General features: G+C 39.6%; 1 protein-coding gene across 6 annotated transcripts; it reads left to right on the plus strand.

Annotated features, from left to right (window-relative positions):
• The first annotated feature begins 1,015 nt into the window (after window positions 1-1,015).
• Window positions 1,016-26,874, plus strand: bin1b (bridging integrator 1b). Of its 6 annotated transcripts, XM_035527616.1 has the most exons (18): window positions 1,016-1,237; window positions 17,667-17,747; window positions 18,428-18,482; window positions 18,689-18,783; window positions 19,391-19,486; window positions 19,578-19,685; window positions 19,964-20,056; window positions 20,268-20,353; window positions 20,524-20,599; window positions 20,689-20,744; window positions 20,884-20,910; window positions 21,239-21,299; window positions 21,713-21,838; window positions 23,132-23,155; window positions 24,466-24,492; window positions 24,613-24,678; window positions 24,769-24,870; window positions 24,995-26,874. In XM_035527616.1, the coding sequence occupies exons 1-18, from the start codon at window positions 1,157-1,159 to the stop codon at window positions 25,094-25,096; spliced, it is 1,362 nt and encodes a 453-aa protein (XP_035383509.1). In that variant the 5' UTR covers window positions 1,016-1,156; the 3' UTR covers window positions 25,097-26,874. The 6 variants fall into 6 exon arrangements, with proteins under 6 accessions (XP_035383509.1, XP_035383511.1, XP_035383519.1 ...); XM_035527618.1 differs by lacking the exon at window positions 23,132-23,155; XM_035527626.1 differs by lacking the exon at window positions 20,884-20,910.
• Window positions 26,875-27,027: the final 153 nt, after the last annotated feature.

Genomic DNA, 27,027 nt, shown 5'->3' on the forward strand with positions numbered 1-27,027 from the left:
GGAGGACACTGATGGAGAAAAAGAAGAAAAACAGTGTATGAAAGGTCATGTTTATACACTGACAGCCTTAAAGGCCATTAAGGATTATTTTGGATAAACTGAGTTTCATGAGCAAAAACTCTTACACTTAAAAGACTTACACCTTTGTGCTTGGCAAGAATCCACTAAATAAATCTTTTGCATCTGTTAAATGACAGTGGTATTTTTCGACAAAGTTAAGGATTCCCCCTTCCAAGTTCATTTCTGTTCATCACCCAACAAAATATATGTAACAAATTTAAAACTACTATTTTTCTGTTATAATAAAATATAATTTTCAAAGATACAAAGATTTAGAATATTTAACAGATTATTTTTAAATTAAACTTTACACAAATCTGATGCAGACTAGTTTTCAACTTTATTACTAAACTTTACAGTTTTCCCCTTTTATCGGAAATTGCTAATTAATCTTGTGCGTTCCTTTGTGATGTATTGCTCTGAATGTGCCTTTATATTACTTTTCAATTAGGATCTGCAACTTCCTACCGGTAAAAGATTTTAAGCACGGGCAGATGTGATCGATTTAAGTATAAACTTCTCTTACGCATTTTACTCTTTGAATTTCACCAGCTGTGTTCTTGTAGATTAAAATAAAAGTATTCGGCAAAGTAAAGTTAGACACGCATAGATACATAGGCCCACATTCTTCCTATATCGATAATGTATGCAGTGTCGGCTAATGGTTTTCTTTGCTTCCTTAAGGGGGTGTCCAGCAGGAGGGGTATTCCAACCCCTGATATTTGTTAGTCCTTTTTTCAGTTGATTGATGTCAAAAACAATCCACGTGAATAGCTGTAGCAGAGGGTCGAGCTATGCTGATTTCCCCCAAATTACAACTACAAGTAGTTTCGTCTGCATTAAGATAGCGCGCCAAAGTAATTTGCTGAAATCACCTTTAAAGGGGCTGTCGTCAGGGTTTACACTCGCCTGGCTATCCCTTTAAGAGACTTTACCGTCAAACCAATTGCAGACACAGGCTATCTAGCTGGAGTTCCTCCCAGCTGTCTGCTTTTGTTTTCGTTCATTCGTGTCATTCTTGCAGTTTCTGTTCTAGCTGTATTTACTCCGATTTTAATTTATTTACTGCATCTTGGGGGAGACTAAAAGGCGCATAATGTCTGAGCCAGGGAAAGGGGTCAATGCCGGTAAACTGGCAAGTAATGTACAGAAGAGGATAACTCGAGTACAAGAGAAGGTACGAGAATGAAAACCTATTTTTACCATATTTTTCTGTTGTTCTTACAGTTCTGATTCTTTTTAAAGCGCTTCGTCATTTGTGGTTAAACAGGAACAGTTTGTAATGGTTGTCTGTTTCTACTTCAGTCAGTTCGCTAGCTAACTTAAATGTCAACGCAACAAGAACGCTGCTGTTTTCGCGGTCGTACAGAGGAGTGAAGCCAAATGTCAATGGGACTGCATTTGCTATCCGGTTTATTGGTTTTGCACTCATGAACATATAAAACCTGCTAAAATTAATCTCATCTACTTGTATAGTTTTTGTTTCTATAGTTTTATAGTGCGATATTCTAGTGCTCGTGTCGCGTCATTTCTAGTTGAACAGTTTTCCAGTTGAATCATCAAGAGCGTAAACAGTAAATGTTCTAATAGGCTATTTTAGGTCATTATTCTCACAGGCCACTGTTATTTAGAAGCCTGGATTGAGGCAGTATAATTCACAAACCGAAGCAATGCGTGAGATCCCGCTATGTTAATCTAAGCAATGTTTAGTAATTGAAATGGTGAAGTTTTCAATCTCAACGCATGTCGCACTACATCCGGCCTAATACAACAAACCATATCTGCTGAAAATGCCTCAGGATTTCATCCTAAACAGTGTACATTTACGTCAGCCCTCACGCTATGCATACCTTGGCGGACATGCCCCAATATTGTGTTTATTCGCGGGAACGATGGGGATCTGAAGGGCGCACATGAATTCAGAGACGTTCACAAAATTGTGGATGACCTTTGCGTGCCACGTGGAACTGATGAATGACACGGCATTGTTAGATGTCCAGCTGAAAGCTATGCGTAGGTTTAGGGCACAATTCCAGATGATTATTTTTGTGTCGAGGGGAGCCTTTTACTTATCTATGATCCCTTGTTATGAAGACACAGGTGCAAGAACGACGAGGTATAATTGCAGAAGGTTGTAAAGAAAAAGGAGTAATGTCACCCTGCTTGGATCCTAGCCTGCACCCTGCTGCATAATGTGCCTGCGTGCGTGTCTGTGTCTACATCTAATTCAGGGACAAAGAGTTCATTAAGTTGTCTGCCTGCCTGCAATCTAATCATCGTAAATATGCTGCTCATTATGAGATCACTTTTCGCTCTCTCTTGTATTCTTGTGATGTCAGGGTCAATATATACAAAAGAAAATGACTTGCTTGAAAATGAGAGCCATTATAGGTCAGTATTCAACCATCTCAGGACCAAGACAAGTTGCCAAATGCTGTGTAAAATTCAAAACAGTAATTCACTGGTTTTAATCTTTAATACAGACATTGACAGTCATGACTAACTGTATTTGCAGCCCATTTGCAATACATTGACTAACCCAGTGTATTGGTTTAATCACTGTACATTTCCTGTTAGCTAGTTGTTTATAATTGCAGCACAACCAAGAATCACCATAAATCTGCATTTGTTTGTATTCTCCCTCTCTGTGATATGACCCGTCTGTGTGATTGCTCTGAGGGGAGGTCATAGTCTCCTCTTCCTACATGAAGAGGAGATGGGCTAGCTGAGAGTTAGCAGAAACATTTAGCAGACCTGCATCTCCTCACCCACATCTCCTCACACCTTATCTCCACCCCCAAATTGTCCCGTATCTCTTAACTCTTACCCAAAACCCTTCACATGTGTGCTTCCACTGTCAGCATCACTTCTCCCTGAGTCATTTCTCTTCCTGGTCAGGGGGCTGTTGTTACGTTGGGAAGGTTCTAAAATCGTTGGCATGTCCAGTTGCCATAGAGACATGTGTGATCTCAGGTCACCATGATATGTGTGATATGTCACTGTGACATCAGAGCAGGGAGAAATGTGAGTGGAAAGCCATCAGGCATCAGATTTACACAGGCATCTGCTCCCAAATTAGACGCTCATGAGGGTGCCCATAGTCGTGACCCTGCCCCATGAAGGAAATGCACATGTAGCCTTCTCTGTCCTGCCTACTGCTAACAGTGAACAGACAATATGTCAATCAAATTATTCCAGACCACTCCTTCTTATAGGCACACACCTGTCCTGTCCCAGAATGCCTTTGGTCAAGACATGAAGAGAAGCTATGAATAGCAGACAGGCTGTATCGTGTGAGTTAATCTCTTAGAACTATACCCCTCGATATAGTTCCCCCCTTGGGTGACACACAGATGGCACGGTAAATGTGATGAGGGTTTTTAGATCTGGAGAGAGTTAAGTGAGGCCTGTGTGTATTTTTGGACCCGTTACTGGACACCGGTTTCCTTTAGCCAGACGCATGTAGCTCCTATAAAGCACAAAAAGTATCTGAACGCACACATACACACATAGAATGAGTATTTTTACATAGACATGCATAGTGTAAAATATGAAATAAGATATCACCTAACCTAAATCTCATCAGTGTGATTTAAAAATCTCTGCAGGATGACCAGGCACTTGACTCCCCTAAAAAAACAGACAAATAAATAACTAATAAAAAAACAAAGCTGTGTGTGCACGTGTGTCTACATCTCTGTTTAGTGTTTACCAGTGTGAGTGTTAAAGTGGTGTCTAATAGTTAATCTACAAGATGCATAAAATATCTCTGTCTTCATCTTCCTTTCTTTCTCTTGTGTTCACACACACACAGGACTCAGGCAGCTGTTGCAGAATAGTCAGTGTGTTGAGAGCAGCATGAATGAAAGATAGCTGACTCAGGCTGTATAGAGTGGCCTTTCCACTCTTTCCAGTTTAAAGAGCTGCCTGGCTGAACAAGGTTACTTCTACAATCCATCCTAACATTACAGCCTTATCTAAGCCCTGAGCTATGTTTAAAAAACAAACAAACCAAAAAACCTCATCATATGAGCATTGATTCCTTATGTGTATATTCTATGAGCACATTTTTAGATATATTATCTTTTTTCTTGATTTCACATTGTTTGGAAAAATTGTATAGCTCCTCAAAACTCTGAGGTGGAATACTCTGCCCAGTATGATTTAAAGCTCAAGTTTAGAATTGCTGGGAAAGCGTCACAGCCACTCCAGGAGTAGTTCTGAGGACTGAGCTCTAGTAAAGGAATGGATAACTTGCACAATAATACACTTACGCAATCTAAACTGTTGCTGAAAATTGTATCCTATTCACTATCCCCTACTTGCAAAAATCTGGATCACTACAGAGTACTATTAGAATGTTTGTAGATACTAGGTGTTTAGCACCTTACTATGTAAAAGCAGACTGTCTCACATAAACAACCTGAACTTCATACTGAATGTCATACTGCACTCCACTGTAACAAAGTAGATTAAGATGGATTAAGCATGTCACATCTTCATTGTTCCCTGAGGTAATTTAAACTATCAAATGCCTCAGTACCTAACTGGTTAACTAGCTTGTAAAAGATTTGGTGTTTTTTGTTTTTCTTATTTAGGTTTTATTTATATTTAGTTTTATCACACAAAGTTATCTGACCTGAAAGCTATCAAATGTAATTAATAGAGGGTATGCACATGATGTCACAGTTGGTGAGAGTCACTGCAGTTATGAGCAGTGAGTGGCAGGAAGACTGTTAAGATAATTTTAGACAAGATGTGGTAACTTGTCATAGTTTTTAAAAGTTTTTTAAATAGCGAAGAACAGTAAAAAATTCGGAAGTTACCTGTGGAGCTTTTTTGAGGTTTATATTAATGTTACTAAGTGAAAATATAGCCTGTGGCAAGAGGCTTTAACATTTATTGGTCTCAAAAGCTTTACATTAGAGATATGTCATTCATTTACGATTAGACATAATGCTAATTCAAGATATCTCTAATTACATTTTGACTGGAATGAACATTTACAATTGATTTGTATAGGCACTTCATGTGAAATTTATTATTGACTATATGCAATATAAATTTAAGATATCCAAAATGACATTACCACTGGTTATAAAGCAAATTATAGATATGTCCATTTTCTTTATTAGTCCAATTAAAGATATCTTAAATTTCTTCATGATTTAAGATATCTTAAGTATATTTTAGATATTCGAAAATAAGATATTACTCATACAAATTAAATTCTAGATCTCTTGAATGTATATTGTGACTAATCAAAACTGAATTAAAGATATCCTGGGTTTGATTTAGGATTTTGATTTTTTGATTTAGTTTAAAGTCCTTTTAAGATATCGCCAAAGAAATTATAGATATCTTGATTGTGTTGTTAACTGACAGCTCTTGTATTTCAGATATCTCAAATTATCATTCCGACCAGTCATAATGTGATTGTGGATATTTTACAATTATTCTGACTAGTCAGATGTACGTAACAGATTTATGTAGCCTATTTTAACATGAAAACTTGCCCCCTGTGGTACAACAAATAGTACACCTTGTTAGTTTCAAACTACAATAGGGTTTAGTATAAACTTTACCCCTAACTTATGATCGAACTTAGCTGCAGCAACTGGCTGCAGAAGTCATGATATCTACACTACAAATATATCAATTTTATCTGCTGTGCAAAATGACCCCCAAACTTATGTATTCTAAGTTTTTATATGTAGTGCTAATAATGGTAAAATAGGATTAGGAATAGATTATAGAAAAAAGTTTTCTTTGGGTTCCTTTTTTTTCCCTTACAGTGCCCTTCACACAATTTGTATAGAAAACATATCAAAACCATAGCAAAATAATGTGCCAGACATCTAGCAAAATTTCCTTGTGATGGCGAGGAGGTGAGGCAAATTGCAGAAATGAGCCGTTTCGCAAACAGATGATTATTACACAGAACAAAATCAAACCAAACTCAAAGAACAATAAGCAATCACAACACTCAGAACATAACAGGCAGCCTAACACACAATGAAGCAGCTGATACACAACATACATAGGGTCAAATGCTGACAAAGACTAACAAGTAAACAGCTCTTTATATATACACGGTAACAATGCAGATAAAAAGGAACAGGTGCATCACATGGGAGGGTCAACAAAGATGAAGGCACACACACACAAACATGGAGTCTAGAAGGACTCCTTCCCCCCAGCGGCATTACTCATATCAGGCCATGGCCCCCAGACCAACACCAGAGGACTGAGGTCTGAGTGAACCAACATGGGCCAGTGCAGACAGGACACAGGGAGTGCCACTTAATGACTCAGATGCTCGATATGAATCCTCCTAGAAGGTAACACAGGGACACTCGCAGGCTCTAGAGATGCGTGCTCTGGGCAGAGCCTTAGGAGCTGGGGGCTCATCATCATCGGAGTCCCATGTTTCCAATCCCATTTCTGATCCAGAAGTGAGATCCTCATGGAGGGCCTCCTCCACCTCCATAGAAGGTTCCATAGAGTGGTCAATCTCCACGTCTCACTTAAGGCTACAGTCATCATAGTCCTCACCCATGCTGTAATTTGTAAAACTGTCCCAGTAATCCAGAGGGGATATGTAAATCATTTACATTTGCGGCATTTAGCAGACGCTCTTATCCAGAGCGACTTACATTGCATTGTCATTTACTCATAGGGTACATCCTAGCCAGTGCAGTAGGTTAGAGTCCAATATACAAATGATCTAGAATACTTTAAAAATAGAGGTATCACTGCTGATGCCTAGAAGTAGAAAATACATAAGGTCTATCCTAAACAATGATAAGTGTAATAAACAATGCCCTACAATAAGTACTAATTTAGTTATAGGATATAGGAGCAGGGTCAGTTGTCATTTAAATATTCCATGAATAGATGGGTCTTTAGTCTGCGTTTGAAGACTGCAAGGGACTCTGCTGTCCAGACAGCACCACCACCATCTGGGAGCCAGGACAGAAAATAGTCTTGATGCTTGTCTTTCATGAGACTTGAAGCATGGTATTTCAAGCCAAGGTTCGAAGTACTTGAGGTACAGATCAGCTTTGACCATTGATCTCATGTATGAAGGGGCTGGTCAATTTTTGGCTTTGTAGGCAAGCATCAAGGTTTTAAATCTGATGCCTGCAGCTACTGGAAGCGGATGAAGGGAGCGCAGCAGTGGAGTAATGTGTGAACTTCGGAAGATTGAATACCAGTCATGCTGGTCTTCAATTCTGGACAAGTTGTAGAGGTTTGATGGCTCTTAGAAGAAGACCAGCAAGTACCGAGTTGCAGTAGTCTAGCTTTCTTTGTAGAAAAGAAATGATTGAGTGTCATTGGCATAGCAGTGGTAGGAGAAACCATGAGAAGATATTACATCACCAAGAGAATTAGTATACAAAGAGAAGAGAAGATTTGTAGTCAAATTGCAATTCGAAATGTGTGGCATGGTCCATGATGCATTTCGGATTTGTGACGCTTCAAATGACAATTCTGTTAACATAATTGAAGATATCTTAAAAGATATTTTAACTCGTCAAAATGTAATTGTAGATATCTTGAATTGCCATTCTTACTAGCAAGATTATAAATGCAGATATCCTTATTTGTCATTTTGAATAGTCAAATTCTAATTCTTATTGGTCAAAAGTCATTTGTAGGTATCTAAAATTGTATTATGGATAGTCAGATGAAACCCATTATATGTTAAATCCACTTGCCGCATATAGCCTGGCCTAGCTATTTTTTGTTTGGCCTAGATAACGTGATATAGCAAGAATACTCAAGTTGTACTGTTTTTAGGTAAAAATGGGTTTGTACCTAGAAACAGTGTTCAGTGTGAATGTCTCAAAACATCTAAAATGGCAAAGAGCTGTTGTGTGACTATGTAAATAGATTCAGCAAGTATTTGGAGCAGGAATCTTTTTACAGCCTGTCAAAGCTAACCACTTTAGAGAGTTAGCCAGATAACTTTGAAGATTTGGAAGTTATCTATACTTGGAACAGAGAAACATTAAATCTCAAATTGACCACAAGAATGTATGTCAGATTTAATGGTAACATCGGAAGAGAGGTGTTTTATCTGTATAAATATAGCTATAACACAACTGAGAGGCAGTGTTAGTTATGAAAAAAGTAGGCCTAGCTAGTTTACAGTTTTAGAATCAGATTAGAATTATAATGCTTTATTGACATTGTGCAGCAATGCAATGAAACTAGAGTACACTACCCTATAGTGCTAAACATTTAACATTAACAGTAATGGGAAGAAACCTTTACTATTTAAATTTTAAAGGCCCTAAAATGACATTAAAATGAGTGTTTTGAATGTTCTTTTTTCTCTGTTGCCTTTTAACATTCTGCACAGGCTGGAAATAGGATTGTGTTGCGGCTTTACTTGTATGTACTTGACGTGAAAGGCTATTAGGGATCTTGGTCAATAACAGAATCTGTGACATGTTTAAATAGATGCTAATGAATTTCTCTGGTTAAATTATAGTATGCCACATATTCATAATGATATCATCTGTTCATTTATAGATAGCTAGCATTAGCTATCTAGCTTATATTTGTCTGGTTAACCAGGTCTAGCTAACAGGCTTTGACTATACTAGGCAAGAACTAAACATGGGAAAGTCAATGACTATTACCAGTTTCAAAAATGTCAGTGCATATATAACATAATAATAAATATAACATTATATATAATGTTAAAATAAATTTGTAGCTCAGCTAAATTACATAACACAATTAGCAAACTGTAGCCTGCAAATTTTGTTATATTTTCATTGTTTGCTACATTTATTGATTAAAGCATCAAATGAAAACAATGACTGTTTTCATAAAAAATAAAGACATCATTCACATTGCCTCCAGTAAGTATTGGTAAAGCTGTTGCTTTTAGCTTGAGTCTGATGGCAAATCCGGAGCTGTGTTGAGCCCAAATGAGTCTACAGTAAAATACTTGACACTCTTGAGTGTCACTTCGACTCCAGAAGAAAATGTAAGCCATTTTGATGTGGTCTTGTTTTGTGGAATAAAATGTATAGAGTAACTTCCCGCTTGTATCCAAAATCTAAACATATGTATGTGTGTGCAATTTTTATTATTTGAGCAGAGGAATGTGGAGTGAGTGAAGTGTGGGAGTGTGGGTCAGTTGATGTTGCAGTTCATGAATATGCAATATAAAGTGGCTTATGATTCACTATAGTCAATTAGTGTTATCTGTAGCATCTAAGATAACACCAAATAGTGTAATTCCTAAGCGGTGGTTAAGGGGCAGTAAAGATAGTGAATAGGTCACAGTTTTAGACACAGCTCTAGTGAAAGGTGAGGCTAACAGAAGTGGCAAGTCTGCCATATTGGTGTGCCCAATGCCAATATCCATGATATTCCTACATCTCATTGTACCTTTTGCAAAATAAGCCCAAAACCTCTGGCAAGCTGTAAACAGATTCAGTAAATACTAGGGATGTTGCTTTGTATCATGACCTGCTTCATCGGAATGCAGAATTGTGACAATGTGCGTAGGGATGATGAACGATATAGTATTTTCTTTATCATCAAATGCAGTTGCATTGTTTGAATAACAGAGATCACAATTGACCTATGGTGAAGCTGTTACAATAGCACATTTTGATAGAATAGCAGATTAGAAACCAATGCTCCTTGAATTTTCTTTGTATTTTAGTTGCAGGGGAATAAAAATTATTTTTTAATATTTGCATAGTATTTTGCATTGTTTATGCTTCAGAAATAAATAAGGAATGCTTTTATTTGGTTATTTAATATATGGGGAAGCTACATTTTAATATATTTTGTTTACAATTGTAAACTGTTTCTAATTTCTTGTAACTTAAATAATCTTTAGCCCCTTATTGTTTATAAAATATACACGAAAAAAGTACATTTTCTACACTTAAGAAATAAAAAATGTTTTTTTTCCAAAATTTAGTTTCAAACATCATGAGAAAATCAAATCGTGACTCCAGTAACCTGAATGGTGTTGAATCGTGAGCAGAGTGCATCATTACACCCCTAGTAAATACTATGCTTTCTAACAAAAAGAAATTTGAAAACATACTAAAACAAAGCAAATGGATATTGTTCTACCTCTTCTTCCTTACATAGTAACCTATAGTAAATGGACTTTCCCAAAACAGTGTTTATCATCTCTTGCATTCACAACAGAATGTTCCTGTGCATACCTTGAAATACAGTGGTCACATGAAAATATCATGGATATCATTACATTGTTTCTTATGAACAAGTTGGCACACTGCACAGCCTTTCAGTGCAAATCAACCTTTTTCAATTGATGTGGCTAAAGGTTTACAGGTTGTCATTCAATTAGGATACTTTATTATGGATATTCTTTTTTTTTTTTTTTTTTTTTTTTTTTTGCAAATTTATAGGGATTAAGTGAGAGTTTCTCAGCATCCAGTGTCTGTTTAGCTGCTGCTGAGCTACAGCATTTTCTAGGATCTTGAAAATAATTGGAAGGTTTGAGATCGGTTTTTGGCCTGGCAGCTGACATGGATTGATCTTAGATTTTTTGATAAGTGGTCTGATTACTGCTAATTTAAAAGATTTAGCCAATGTTCAAGGAGGAATTTCTTAAATTTAGTAGTTTCAATTTCTTCAGGTAGAATACGGTATATGGGCAAGATTTTGAGTATGTGACTTTTGTCACATTGTCATGTTAATACTCTGAATTATATTCCTAATGTTCTTACTTTTCTCATTTAAAACATTCATGAACTCATTACTTCTATGTGATGTTATAATCTGAGCATTGGTGTCAGTTTTATTCCTAGTTACACGTGCAATTGTGCTAAATAGAAATCTAGGATTATTTTTGTTATTTTTATAAGGATTGAGAGAGAAGCTGTTCAAGCAGTAATAAGTGAGGAGGAGTAATAAGTTCAAGCAGTAATAAGTGAGACTTGGCAGGATGCAAAGATGAGCTGTGTAACACACAACGATGTTTATTGCAAGACGCAACAAAAACAACGTAGCGCTTAGGCTAATGCAAGGTCAAACACCGACAACATCCACACTTAAACAAGAGAGTTATATACATGCACAATAATGACACAAAACAAGGAGCAGGTGTGAAACACAGGAAGGGCCATACGAGGGCCATATGAGCGAACACACACACACACACACACACAGGGAGACGTCTGGAAGGAGGAGCCATACAGTGACAGCCCCTCCCCATTGGCGTGTCTCCCGGCACGCCAGCATATCAGGCTACAGCCCCGAAACCAATGCCAAACAGCGAGGCCAGGGTGAGCAGGACAGAGGGGAGGAAGGGGGAGGAAGACAGGGACCGAGATGACAACAGACACAGGGACGGTCTCACTGACGGGTACAGACACAGTCACAGAGGGGGACAAAGTGACGGGTACATTTTTTCTCCTCTTCCCTGGCATCCTTCAGAGGTCGGTGTTTCTGTAACGTGAGGAGGCTTGGCAGGATGCAAAGACGAGCCGTGTAACACACATTGACATTTACTAAAAGACACAATAAAAACAATGTAGCGCGTAATGACACATGAACAATAACAACACAAAATGAGGAGCAGGTGTGAAACACGGGTAGGGCATGGCCATACAAACAAACACTGCTTGGTACATTGGGCAACAAGCGCTCTCCAACGGGTCCTATCGGCTGCAGCGTCTCTGGCTTCGTCCAATGAGCATATGTCAATAGTTTTTAGGTCAGCGATAAAGGTTGATCTCCAGGTGGTTTTGGGTCGGCCTTGCTTTCGCTTTCCTCCTGTCGGTGTCCAGTGTACAGCTGCCTTTGAGATGCGTTTGTCTGGAAGACGTAGGAGATGACCAGCGAGGCGCATTCTGCGTTCGGTGACGATTTCTTCCAGCTTCCATAATCCACTCCATTGAAGAACTTCCTCATTGGTAATTCTGTCCTTATACGAGATACCCAATAATCGGTGGAGGCACCGGTGATGGAAAACGTTTAGTTTCTGGGCGACCCTCTTTGTGTTCCTCCAGGTTTCACTGGCGTAATTGGCAGTTGGGATGACGATCGTGGAGTACAGACGCATTTTGATTCCTGTATTGATTGTTGTTGAGGACCAGATGCGGCGTAGACGCTGGAACACACTCGCTGCCTTTCAGATCCTACATTGAACGTCCGATTCTGAGCCACCGTTATTATTGGATACTATGCTGCCGAGATATGTGAACTCGTCGATGTCCTCCACCGTTTGCTGCGCAATAGTTATCTGCATCTTGGTTTGATGATTCACCCGCATGACCTTGGTTTTGTCTGTGTTAATGCGCAAGCCAACCTTTTCCGCTTCGCCCTCAAGGCATGTTGTCATGGATTGTAGAGGCGGTTTTGTATTCGCTAGTAAGGCAATGTCATCTGCGAAATCGAGATCAGTGAGATGAGATCCATTTGTCCAAGGGATTCCAATCACTGGGCTCATCATCACCTTTTTCATGACGTAGTCGACTGCGAGCAAAAAAAGAATTGGCGACAGGATACATCCTTGCTTGACTCCGGTTTCGATGTTGAAGAAGTCTGTGTAGCCATCGTCTGTCCTGACTCAGCAGCTAGAGCTGATATATAGGTTCTGGAAGACGTTGACAAACCATTGTGGAATGCCGTAGGCTCGTAAAATTTTCCAAAGGAGCCCCTGTGGACGCTATCAAAAGCCTTTTTGAAGTCGATAAAGTTGATGAGCAGGGGGCGCTGGAATTCGATGCACTGTTCGATGATATTACGAAGTGTGTAAATCTGCTCACTGCATGATCGGCCCGCTCTGAATCCGGCTTGCTCTTCCCGGAGAATTTCGTCCTCTGCTTGTTGTAGGCGCCGTAATAGAACGCTGCAGAAAACTTTCCCAGGAACCAAGAGGAGTGTAATTCCCCGCCAATTGTTGCAGTCGGCGGTATTGCCTTTCTTGGGGAGTTTAACGATTACTCCTTTCCTCCAGTCACTTGGGACGCTCTGATCTTGCCAGCACTTATTGAGGAGCACTATGAGGGTGTTTACAATTGTGTCTCCACCGTGCTTTAGCATTTCCGGTGCTATCTCGTCTAGGCCTGGTGCTTTGTTGGCTTTGAGTGTTCGAATAGCCACCTTAGTTTCCTCGATAGTGATTAAATCAAGACTAACTACCAGGTCTGGAGGTGGCGGTGTGGCACCAAAGTCATAGGTGTTGGCAGGGGTGGACTGGTTTAAGGTTTCCTTGAAGTGTTCTACCCAGCGCGCGTCTTGTTCTTCTCTGGTGAGCAGAAACACCCCGTCCTTGTTTTTGATGGGTGCACTTGAGTTGCCCCATGCCCCAGTCAACTCTAGTACAATGCGGTACAGCATCTTATTGTCATTCTTGCTAGCCGCCTCATGTACTTTGGCTCCTTTGCATTCCACCCATGCCTTCTTGTCAGATTTGCAGCTTCGTTTGACTGCCCTATCCAGTTGCCGATATCGCTCTGCTGTGGTTTCCTTGTCAGGGTCAGCTTTTGCCTGTTCGTGTCGGCATTTTGCGATTTTCCTTTCGTCAATCAGGCTCCAAGTTGGGCCCCGTATCCATCGTTTTTTCTGTGTCCCGCATCGGCAACCCACGATTTCCTTTACCGTTTCTATGACTGCTTGTTTGAATGCCATCCAGTATTCGTCGATGTAGCTCGAACCGATTTCTCAACTCCAGTTGGAATTGTTGGACCACGGCAGGTTCTTTCAGCTTCTCCACAGCGTAAGGATGTTGTCGTTGCTTTTGTTCTCTCCGTTTGATCCGTAACCGAATTGAGGATCGTACGAGATAATGGTCCGATCCAACGTCTGCTCCGCGATAGGCTCTGACATCCAACAGTGCTTAACGCCATCGCCGAGAGATACAGATAAAGTCAATTTCATTGTATGTGGCTCCATCCGGCAATCGCCAGGTTTTCTTATGGATATTTTTGTGTCAGAAGTATGTGTTACCAATGCAGAAATTGTTCATATTGCTAAAGGATAGAAGTCGTTCACCATTATCGTTGGTCTGTCGCCCCGAACTGTGTGTACCAATGACGTTTTCTAAGCCACGACGGTCGTCGGTAATTTGCGCATTCAAATTACCGATGAGAAGTTTAACGTCATGGGTCAAGATTTCATCAATGGTGTCTTGTAGCAGTCCGTAGAACGTATCCTTCTGATCATCATCGGAGTCTTCGGTTGGAGCGTATACTTGGATGATGGAAGTTTTAGCGTGTCTTGATTGAAATCGCGCTGTGATGATGCGATCGTTGACAGGTTTCCATCCAAGCAGTGCACATGATGCCTTTTTACTAAGCACCAATCCGACACCATGAATATGGTGCTCCTCATGTCCTGAATACAGGACTGACTTGCCATCACTTACGATCTTTCCCAATCCAGTCCAACGCATTTTGGAGACGCCCAATATGTCAAGATTGTAGCTGTCAAATTCGTGTAGAAGCTGGGCAAGCTTTCCACCTTCGCAGAGAGTTCTAACATTCCAGGTGCCTAATTTGGAAATAGTTTTTGCATCGAAGGTTCCGGTCTGCATTGGGCGTTGGACACCCAGCACCGTCATCAAGTTAGAGCCATGTTCTCTTTGCTGATGGGATCGTTTAGAATATTCGCTTGTTCTTTCCGTAGCGGTAGAAGTTTTTACAGGGCCGGGTTGCTGGCCCAGTGCCTAACCCTCCTCCTTTCACATCCGGCGCTTGGGAACCGGCAATGGCGGAGTTACAAACACACACACACACACAAACAAAAGAAGTCATCTGGGAGGAGGGGCTAGACCGTGACAATAATTTTCAAGTTATAGCTATCAAACTTGGTGAAAAGACTCAGCAGCTGACCCCAAGCACCAAAGTGCATTTTCTACTGACTGCATGCATCTATCTACCCCTTCTACCTTTTCATTCATCCCTCCATCTTGCTATAGAAATGCACTCATAAGTCCTTCAGCTGTAAAGACGGAACAACTAAATTTGCTGTACTTTTTGAACTACTGGGCCAAACTCAGATACAGATTTTCAGTTAACATAGCCACAGCTGTCATAGTATTACAACAGGCTTTGTCAAGCCAACTCAAAGTTTGTTCACAAGCTTTACTTTATAGTTCTCCTTTTTTCCTTACTTTTCTGCCATCACGCAGTTTTCGAAATATCGTCACGGGAACAGTGCCTGAACGTTTGGTCTGATCTGATCCATAGGGAATGAATGGTGAAATGTTCAAAACCTTCATACACACTTGCTACTTGTTATCAGTCAGTTGGAACTCCATAGCAACCACATAACCACCTAGCAACAACATAGGATCCACCTAGCAAGAACATCACATGGTCCTTCATGGTGACCACTTAGCAATTGCATATCAGTAACTTGGTATGCCATAGCAACCACCTACCTAGACCTTAGCAACATCCTAACAACCACTTCGGACTGCATAACAACCACTTGGGTAATGCCATAACCACCACCTAGGACTCTATAGCAACCACTTGGTAACACCCTAGCAACCACTTGTTACTCCATAGCAACCAAATAGCAAGAGCATAGCAACCACATGGGATACCATAGTATCCCACCTACCAACTACCTACGAATCACTTAAGCTCGGAATTTCTTCACGTATTTTTTCTAGTTATTAGTTATTATTGGCATTTTTCTAGTTGTTATAGTGGTTGTGCATGCAACTATTTTTCCCCGATTTTTCCCATAAGGAATGAATGGTGGAATGTTAAAAACCTGCGGACAGACAGCCATACCCACTCTAAGTGGTTACACACTAACTGGTTACACAATACTGGTTATCCGTCATCTGGGACTCCATGGCAACCAATTAACCACCTAGCAACAACATACCAACTACTTGAGGTAGCATAATCACCATCTAGCAAGACCATAGCAACCACCTCGAACGCCATAGCAACCACCAAGCAACATCCTGGAAATCACTTAAACTGCTTTAACTCAGTATTACTTCTTCAACAAAATGTAATTCATAAAAATCTCAATTTCTCCTTGGTAGGAACTTGTGTTCATATGGAGGTCTAATGATGTGTGAAGTATTATTTGTAGAGCTCAATCACACATCCACTGTTAGACAAAATGTCTAAATGATTATATAAAAGGTGGTGAATACATATTTGAATCAGAGTTCATGAAAGGTCTTATAGCCAACCACACCTCCCGGATCAAGATACTACATGTAGAAGGCTGACAAAAAACCAACTGATGTTGTCTTTAAAGCAATGGGGATGTGGCAAAATGGGTCTCAACAGCTTCTGGATCAGCTTCCACACATTCCAAGGCCAGTGATGAACACACACATTTTTTCCTAAGGTTATGTCCCCTTTGATGAACCATGTAGCTGGCTGTAGCGTGTCAGTACATGTCAACCTAATTTTTTCTTCTGGCTTTTTTTAAAACGTTTTTTAAGTGGTTAGAAGGTTGTCATAACCATCTGAACTTGAGCTACCATACATAGACTGTTGGAGTGGGATCTGTAATTCATGCATAAAATACTAAAGCCTGGGGGAGCTCTTCTCTAGAACTAGCTGTGGGTATGGATGTGGATGTTTTGGTCTTGCTGTTTGTTTCTTTGGGGGATTTTTTTCACAGAACACCCAGTTTTGCAACCTTTGGGATTGGATATGGTATCACAATATGTGCCTCACAAGTTGTGCCACTGTTTCTTCTTGAAGTTGATAAGTAGTTTAAATTTCTGTAGAAGCAGATGCAATTCCAAAGGTGCCTGCACACACAAAAAAACACAATTAGAGGGAAGTGAGCCAAATGCAGACCTGTCTTGGACCTGTAAGGACTGTTTATGTGATTATCTGGCTGTGCTACAGAGGAAGTGTGTCTGCTTCCTGTAGTGGTAATATTCATAGCTCACTCTTGTGGTTTGGATTAAAGGAATAGGTGGCTAGACTGGCTAAGACTAATCTCTTTGTCCTTATTCCTTCCACTATTAGCCCTTTGCTGATCTTGCCCTTTGTCCATTTCAAAATGTTTTTCCGTTTCCTTTGATGTTTGCCATCTGTTCTGCATAACCCAGTTTGATGAGTCAGGGATTTTGTGGAAATGTACAAATGTAGAAATGAAACTAAATGACAGTATTGAGGTTTAGGAGCACTATTCAGAGGCACACATTACAGGAAGTTTAAAAGAAACATTCCTCTCCAAATTCATTTGTGCAAAGATAATGAAACTGACATATAAGATATATTTCATGGTAGCAAGTGTTATTGTATATATGAAATATGGAAGCATGGATGTGAATGAGATAATAAATGAATATATGTGATAACCAAATTACCAAAAGGGAAATTGCACAGTAGCAAAAAGCACATTAAGACTTCGGTTCAGATACTCCTTGAATCATATCTACATTAAGTATCAGTTTTCATATTTTTAAAGTGGAAAGAATATACACTTGTTAGCTACATAAATTGTGTAGGAATGTAACAATATAGTGATAGAAAAAAGGAAATGCCTTGTTGAATGACTACATCAGGATATAGAAAAACAGAGCAGTTTTTAGACTAATCCTTAGCTCAGAAGTGTGTGCGTGCGTATGCATTCATGTGTGTGCTTGGCCTGATCTCTAGATGATGCAGAAGCTGGGAAAGGCTGATGAGACCAAAGACACAGTATTTGAGGAAGGTGTGGCTAACTTCAACAAGCAGATGGTGAGATTCACTCTTTACATCACAGCTCTAAGCCCAACACATCTGCTTGAATTAAAACATAAATCCTTGTGCAGGGACTTCTTTAAAGGTGAATGATGAGCTCACTTCTGATCTGGTGTTGTTGTTGGTGGTGGTTTTCTTCATTTTTCACATTGTAAAAGCAAATCAATCAGACAGGACACATTTCACTGACTGAGTTTTCTTCCTTTGAAACTTTTAAAAAAGGGATTTTGAGGAATATTGCCAACACTTGAAACAGTCTGAAATATCTGTATACTGTATTTCTGCAGTTATGGAATTAATTATTGAAAAAGATGCATGAAATGTGAGGTTATGAGAAAGTCCTGAGATCTTTCAATATTGTTGGAACATAAAATGCAGCAAATATTCACAATCAAATGTATTCCATTTTAACATAAGTCATTTGACTCGGATATTTTCACTTCTGAATTTGGAACATTTTTGTAAGGTTTTAAGGCATTCATGTCCCAATGTGAGCTTACTACAAGGACAGCCTAAAAATGTAATATTCCACAAAATTTCTAAATAACAGGCTCTGATATAAGCATTTGGGATGACATGATTAAAAATAATGTGAAAATGGAAAATATCTTTAGATCAATGCCATGAAATCATTTGTTGTGAAAATGATAGCCAATTTTTTGTTTATCTGTGCATAGGCTGAAGGCACTAAATTACAAAGAGACCTACGGGCATATCTAGCAGCAATCAAGAGTAAGTCAGATTATGACCCTGGCAGCACACTTTAGCTGTAGCTGTGTGTGTGTGTGTGTGTGTGTGTGTGTGTGTGTGTGTGTGTGTGTGTGTGTGTGTGTGTGTATACATTTGTTTGAGAAACATATAGGGAGGTTGTATGGTGTACTTTCCTATGCTTGTGTGTGTGAATCCTCTGCCATCTAACTCTGTTTGTTTCTCCTCAGCAATGCATGAATGCTCCAAGCATCTGCAGGAATGTCTATCAGACATGTATGAGCCAGACTGGTTTGGGAAGGAGGAGGTAGATTCCATCACAGAGGTGTGTTAATGTGTCACTATCAAGCTTCCTATATGAGGCATGTGTGGTTTCATATTTGTATGGATGTTATGCTAAAATACTGTTAGGTCATCAAAACAGGTGTGATGTCATAAAATGAAAGTCTTTAATGTCCTGTTTTAGTGTTCTGCACATTAAATGTCATCCACATTCTACAGATTCTGCTGTTACAACCATTTGTTTTATCTTAATTTCCTTTTCCCTTTTCATTGTTTTATTCTTATCATCCTCTTGTTTAACTCATTCTTCCATCATTTCCCATTCATTCACTCTGCTTACTGACACTGTTTCTCTGTGTAAAGGAGATGATTGAAAAGGAGTTGGATAATAATTTTGAGGTAAAGTAGATATAGGTTCCAGCATATAGGTGCTTAAAGGTTGGTGCAGTACAGTTTTTGTGCTAGCATTCAAGATAGCTCAGTATTATGGCATTCTGCATCTGGTACGTAGACAACTGTGATTTGTGTAGAGTGCGAGAAGTGTGTTGTAATGGAGTAGATTGAGTCTATAAGTGTGTATGTGGGAAGGGGTACAAGTGCATGTGTGCATGCCTGCAGTTGTAGCATTTCTGATAATCTCTGCATTGCAGGACTCAGATATCGTATGGGAAGACCTCCATCAGAAGCTTATGGACAGTGCTCTCAACTCTATGGATACATACATGGCTCAGTTTCCTGAAATTAAGGTTGAAATTAGCTCTAATTAGTGGGATGTGGCTTCCCTGGACAGAGGGGACATGTCTCATAACAAAGGTCTGACTGGCTCTCCCCACTTAGGCCCGTATTGCTAAACGTGACAGGAAGCTGGTTGACTTTGACAGTGCCAGACATCACTTTGCCTCTATACAGAAAGCCAAGAAGAAGGATGAGGCCAAAACTGCCAAGGTACCAGATGCTTCCTAAGACAAGCCTGCAATGTTTGTGGCTAAAATATATTGCACTGTGTCCATTGTCTTGGTGTTTTTCACACAATTCTTGAGTAATCCGTGTACTTAATATCAGTGCTTTTAACTTGTTTGTAGGCATGTATGCACTTGCATTTCTGTGCAGAAACTGCATGAGATCACTCTCTTGTTTTGAATGTTCTTGACAAAATCTGTGCACTAACAAGAATGCTTGTTTAGCTTGTCTTTGTCTCCTCTCTCTCTGTTTCTCATGTGTAGCCCTTGACTTTAATGGAGAAAGCTGCTCCAAGTTGGGCTCAGGGAATAATCTCAGCACATCAAATTGCTCAAACTAACCTCAACAGATGCCAGGTGACTCACTGTTAGACTTTGCACTACAGAGCCTTAATGCCCTAACCCCTGCATGCTCACTCAGCACTGGCACAGTTTACACTCTCCTTAAGCTATCCCATGAAAGAACTGCAGTGCTTTGTGTAATTGCTCTGAAATGAATATTGTAAGCTGTTCTGCTTGATGCATATATTCTAATTATGCAAGTGTGTGTGTATGTGTGTACTGTTAGGCAGAGGAAGAGTTGGCTCGAGCTCAGAAGGTGTTTGAAGAGATCAACTGTGATCTCCAGGAGGAGCTTCCATCCTTGTGGAATAGGTACTTATCTTTCATATCTCTGCTACGTATCCCTCTCTGTGTCTGTTTGTTTATCTCTGTCTCTCTCCTTCTTCTGTTTATACTTTATCCATATAAAAATGTGATGTTTTCCTCAGACTGATTCTAATATGATCCTTCTCTTTCTCTCACTTTTTCCTGCTCCCTCACAGTCGTGTTGGTTTCTATGTGACCACCTTTCAGAGTATAGCTGCACTGGAGGAGACATTTCACAGAGAGATAGGCAAAGTGAGAGCTGAGCTATTTCATATTCCATAGCAAAAGATCAGTTCCTTTAAAATCCTCTTTCATTTTCATGTTTTTTTTTAAATTCCCAGCTCAACCAAAATCTGTGTAATACGCTGATCAAACTGGAAGAACAGCAAGAGATCAAGTGAGTGGATCTTGTCTGAGTTTTGTCTGTTCTGTAGATGTCCATTACATCTAGTCTATCAAACCAGACTGAGAGCTATGCGTTGTGAGCACCTATATTCCCTATAGACTAAAACAACCCTACCCCAAACTTCCTACAGAAAAGCTGTTATGACTACGGGGAAGAGGTAATTTATACAAGGGCTATGTTTATTTGGCACTCTGTGTGTGTGTAAAGCAGGCCTAAAAGCATGCATACAATATATATATATATATATATATATATATATATATATATATATATATATATATATATATATATATATATATATATATAAAATATTTTAATATTAATGTTATGGTACATCAGAATGTTGTGACCTTTTAATATCTGCATGGCTTTGGTCTCCTCACCACTCTGTTGCCCCCCAGTGGTGACATTCAGATTTGCAGCTCCACTTTATTGCTGGAATGCATGAATGTTTTAATGATCTTTCTTGCTTTTCTTTTCTGCAGTGGAGCAGCAGCCAACCACAATGCTACAGTAGAGTCAGACATCACTAAACCAGCATCTAAGGTATTGCTCCTGGACAGGGAGGGAGGGAGGAAGCAAGAAAGAGACTTGGTGCATATGTGTGCTATGTTTTTGTAATTTGTTTTTGGAAGCAAAAGGTGACCAAAAGAAAGCTACATTTCAAAGTCGTCACATAAACATATACATAAAAGTACAAAATCCAAACATCACTAATATAATTCAGGTATTTGTAGTGCATTTTTTGTAACGTGACAAAGCAGAGGCATGTTGAACTGTGTATGGTGAAATGTTTACAGTTCTTCATTTGTGGTGTTTAAATGAGTAACTTGTCTGTCTCCTTAATGATCTGCATGCGTGTCTTGTGTGTGGCACACTTTTGTGTGTGTGTGTGTGTGTGTGTATGTGTGTATGTGTGTGTGTGTGTGTGTGCGTGTGTGCCTGCGCGCGTGTGGCAGCTTAAACCAGGGCCGCCGGTCCCCCTGCCCCCCAGGCCCTCTCCATCTAAAGAAGTGAAACAGGACGACATTAACCTCTTTGAGGATGAGCTGGTTCCCAATATTAACTATACCGCCCCATCACAGGTCAGAGGTCAAATAACCCCTTATTCCTGGTACTCAGTGACCTCTTTATTCAATCTTCACCTGTTCGCTTGTTCGCTTCCATTCCCCATGTGCCAATCATAAGCCATCTTCTCAACCATCCATGAAGCAGTGCTACGTTGCATTAGGAAATCCTTTCTAAGAATCCTGCTGCTCTTCCAAGTCTTTACATCTTCCTCCTCTGGCATTACCTCATCACCAACACACTCACCCAGCTTGGCTCAGTTCCCCACACACATTCCCTGTCCATTCTGCTACAGCAGTAGAGCTTTTTCAGCCTGCACTATGAGAATGAGTCCTCTATGGGCTTGCATCCCAGCAAACATATGTAATCTTGCTTGTGATCAGGGCCTCCCCATTAAGCCTTTCCCTGTAAAGGTGTTGTGTGTTATTTCCCGTGTGTGTGTGTGGAAGTTTTACAGCCCCACAGTGGGCACTCTGCTGGACATGGATCTAGATGCTGTGCAGGTGGTCAACACTTTCTTTGCCCCCCAGGTGGGTGCACCAGTTTAAGATAGATCAAGAAGACAAAGACTGAATATCATAGAGTGGGAGAGGCTAGCCACTAGTCAGTGTGTCTACACAGATACTCCTCTTAGGCTGCGAGGCACTGAAATAGCAGGAAAACTAGGGGGAGCTGTGTGAAATTATTTTTTATTTGATCTGGAAAGGTCCTATCAAAGTGTGCTCCCACACAGAGGAACCTGGGTTTGCCTACTTTGCTCAGTACAGAAGGGGTATGTATAACGATAAGAACCCAAAGCTCTCTCCTTAGTTAGCATTGCTAGGGAGGGACACCAAGCCTCTGGGATTTTGGTGAGAATACCCTTATCTACCACACCAGTCATGCTGGAAACATCCATGAGTTGAAGTTCATATTCTCATTTGGGCTGATGGGTTTATGGAGCTGAAATTAACCACCTGGTTAATCTGCACTCTTTCTGCATGTATGAAGCCCATTCACAGAAGAGTTTATCACTAATCACCAGATTTGGCAGCATAAGAAGGCCAGACCAGACTGAAGACCATAACAGACTATACACAGGATACAGATCAGACATACCTATTGACATACATAATATGTTCCACCAAATTACCAATTTGAATGCTTGGATCATTTGTTGATGTATCCAGTAATTGAGGGAGACTCTTTTTCATGGGAATCTTACCTCTCCCATCTTCGCTTTATGTTGGCGCTATTTGCATAGCTGCTTGTGCTAGGTTTTTGTTTTTCATGTTTATCTTGCTCCCTCATTTATCAATGCCTTACGGAAGGTGGATTATTGGGACTCGTGGGAGGTAAGAACATTCTGGTTAATATCTGGTTGTATCCGCATACAGCTTTTACGATTATAGAGTATACTTGGCAATCTATCAAGGGTTCCACTCATAAGCATTCTGCAGCTTAACTGATTGCATGACCAAATCTCTGCCAAGCCAATCAACAGAATGTGAAATTGACTGAATTGTGTGTGTGTGTGTGTGTGTGTGTGTGTGTGTGTGTGTGTGTGTGTGTGTGTGTGTGTGTGAGAGAGAGAACTCAAAATACTTAGTGATCATTAACATCACCTAAATAAATGTAAAAATCAGTTTTTAAAATCATCCTTAAAAGTGAATTCAGTCATGTCGATGAGCCAATATATGGCATATGACACTACACATTAAAAATGAAAGATAATCCAGGTGTTATGTCTCTTCAGGTGACTGCTGAAGTTCAATACTGGACTAGTTTAAATTAGACATCTTACTTTTTAATTTCATTGCCTTGAAACATTCTTAAAGTGACCTGGACAAATGTGAAAGTGGATTTATATTTATGGGAACTGGATGAAATTCAAATCTGCAAAGAGTATAAAGGGAAACAACGGGGTAATGGATCAAAAGCAGATCAGAGTATGATTTCCATAAATATTATTCATTTTTTTACACAACCATATCTTCATCTCTTTCCCATCCGCCTGTGTGTCTTCTTGCCCCGGTTGTTTCTGAGCCCCCTTTTATACCCAAAAGTCCAATATGCAAAATACCCTGACTGCTTCCTTAATCCACCATGTGCCCCAATTTGAGCAGAGCCCTGCTGTGGACAGGCCCAGGTGTGGGGCTCAGTTCAAGGAATGCCTGCACACATGCAGCTGTGTGTGCAGCCCAACTGAGACCATGAGGGCTCTTCATCAATGAAGCTATATGAGACCCTAAGCTGGGATCATGAGTGCCCTGCCACTGTGTAGCCAGATCAGGCATCTAGCTGGGATGGCCAGGGACCTACAGCAGAGGCTAAGGCCAGCCAGGCAGGCTAGGAGGTCAAAGGGCAGGCGGGCTGGGGCAAGGAAGGGCCTCAGGTAGAATGCAAGCAAGATGATGCTGTGGCAGTTGTACTGGCTGGCTGTGACCCAGGTGGGGTGGGCGAAGTCGAGGTCACCCCATTGGAAAGAGTAGGAACTACAGATTGTTGAGGTGAAAGGCTTCAAAGGAAGTGAGAGTAACCACAGAGGATTATGGATGTGTGTGTAAGATTGTCAACAAAACATCTATATTTGTGTCTGTGTCTGACTCATGTGTGATGTAGCTGAAAATTTATCTGTGTGTAATCACCCTATGATCTTTTTCAGACTGATGCAACTGCTACTACCCAGCCAGTGAGTACACACGAATCCTATAAAAATGTACACATTGTGACCCTACACTAAAATACTGGATATAGTCTCTTTAACCCTGTTAACTCTTGATCTCTGCACTTTTCATGTTGTCATGCTCAGCATGCTGCTACGACAGTAACCAATGGCTCATCAGATGCCAAACTCCCAACAGGAGTTCTCTATAAGGTCAGCCTCATTCTGGATACTCTGTATTATAGACAGGTGTGTTTAAAGCTTATTTAGTGACACTGAATGTGTGTGTGTGTTTTCTGGTAGGTAAAAGCATTGCATGATTATGCTGCCACAGACAACGATGAGCTAGACCTCAAAGCTGGTGATGTCGTACTTGTGATACCCTATATCAACTCCGACGAGCAGGTCAGTAAGTGACCCGCTCACAATATGACAATAAGACATTACTGTCAATTTAAAAGGTAGTGATGAATATGCACATAATATATGCATGTATGTTTAGCTTATGTCTCTGCATGTGTACATGCAGGATGAAGGCTGGTTGCTTGGTGTGAAGGAATCCAGCTGGCTTCAGAATAAGAACCTTACTGCTAAAGGGGTATTCCCTGAAAATTTCACCCAGAGATTGTGAGCAGGGCATCCATCTATATTTGTTCTCAACTCCGTTTCATTATGCTATTTCTTTCACACATTTTTTTTCTTTTTATCTACATGTATTTTGTGTTTTGAAAAACAAGGGCTTGTTAATAAAACCAAACCTAGGTTTTGTTCTAAGTACACTAATCCTGTCGTATATATTGTTTGGGGGTGGAGTGCATTGCAAAGGGAAAAGTGTGACATTTGGAACACCCCATTATCTTTGAATGTGACCTCAGTAAAGCACACTGCAACTTGAAATTTGACAGAAAGCTGAAAGAGAAGCACAACGGGTACTTTTTAACCTTTGTATTGACACATTAAATGTGCGTGATTTTAAATGTGGCTTTAAGAGCTTCAAAGAAATAAATAAATACACACAGTGCCAGTGAGATTAATTAATTAATTGTTGAATGAATGACACATACCACTGTTGAAATTAATCCATAAATTGGTTAATTTATGTCATTTAGTTGGAACTTGGAAAGCACTTTGTGTAACTTAATTGTGATCTGGATCTTTCCTTACCTGCATGATAAAAACAGCCTCAGTAACTAAGACAGACAACGACATCTTATCTTTTAAGGTTTTACTATGTTTGAGTCTGTTGATTATTTTATTGTTAACCTAAGTTCAGAATATTATTTGAAATGAAGATAACCAAAGAATCCATCTGGGGCAAAAATTACACTGTATGAAAAAGTATTGCTTGAAACGTTTGTTGCAGTGTAATTATTTTAATCTTTATGTTATGGCTGCATGATTATTTTATAGTGTTTTCTTTAATGGGGCACAAAATGCCTCTCTTAAAAATCTGGAATAGTCTGGACAGAGATGCCACCTCAGTGAGTTAGACTTATCTATAAAATTTCACGATGTTGCATTTCTAATCTTTCACCTTGGTGGTCAGCTGATGTTGGCCAGTGATGGCACACAGAATTCCAGTTGGCTTACATTCATTTTTCTGTCAAGAACAAAAATGCAAAGCTATAACTGTATTATCTGCTGATGTACTGTGAAATCTTTGCTAGGGCTTATTAGCCTGTACTGTGGCCTATAATCTATGATGTATTGCTGTCTTCTCTAGATCATTATCCACAATCAGAATGAGAGTGAATACTTTCATCTTTCTCTCTCTCTCTTAATACCCTCAAGCATGTTTACAGAGCTGTAATTATCATACCTGATAAGTCTCAAAGCTTTATATTTTTATATCAGTTTTGATACTGCTTTTATCAGGCCGTCGAAATGAACAGTCAGACCCAAAAGAGGGCAAATGTTTCTTTAACCTGATACACTGATATACACCTGATATACTATGTGTTTAAATCCTTATACCAATCATGTTTATTTTAAATGTTTTCGAATCGCTGAAAGTCACGATGATGAAAGTGTTTGAAAAAAAAAAATGTAGGCTTCCACATCAATTACAGTGACTTCTTTGAAGCCCTAAAGATCAGTTACCCTTAAATACAATTTATCCATAAGAACAAAACCCCTGAATAAGGATAATTGATCTTTAGGAAGTTCTACGTGACAGGTCTTTGTATTTGAAATTTGCCATCAGACAATCTTTTTTTAAAATTAAGATGAATCCTTATATAAGAATGACTGACTTTATTAGCAGCACATGAACCCATTTTCTGACCAGATGAAGAAACTGAGGCAGCTTTATTTGACCTGTCCAAACATGCTGTGATTCTGTAAACACATCTTATCTCTGTCTCGCAAACTGTGAGAAGCATTTCAATATTAAATGTTAATTTACCACCAGTTCCAGCTGTGACCTAAATTCTCTCATTAGTTGTCATCACAATTGTTGACACAATAATGGATGTTTTGTAGTTTTGTAGTCTATTTAAAAAAATACCATTTCTTATTAGAAACACAATTTATTTTCTAATGAATAATACATGGTTTGAAAAA

The sequence above is a fragment of the Electrophorus electricus genome, chromosome 1 (assembly GCF_013358815.1).
Source record: "Electrophorus electricus isolate fEleEle1 chromosome 1, fEleEle1.pri, whole genome shotgun sequence".
NCBI lineage: Eukaryota > Metazoa > Chordata > Actinopteri > Gymnotiformes > Gymnotidae > Electrophorus > Electrophorus electricus.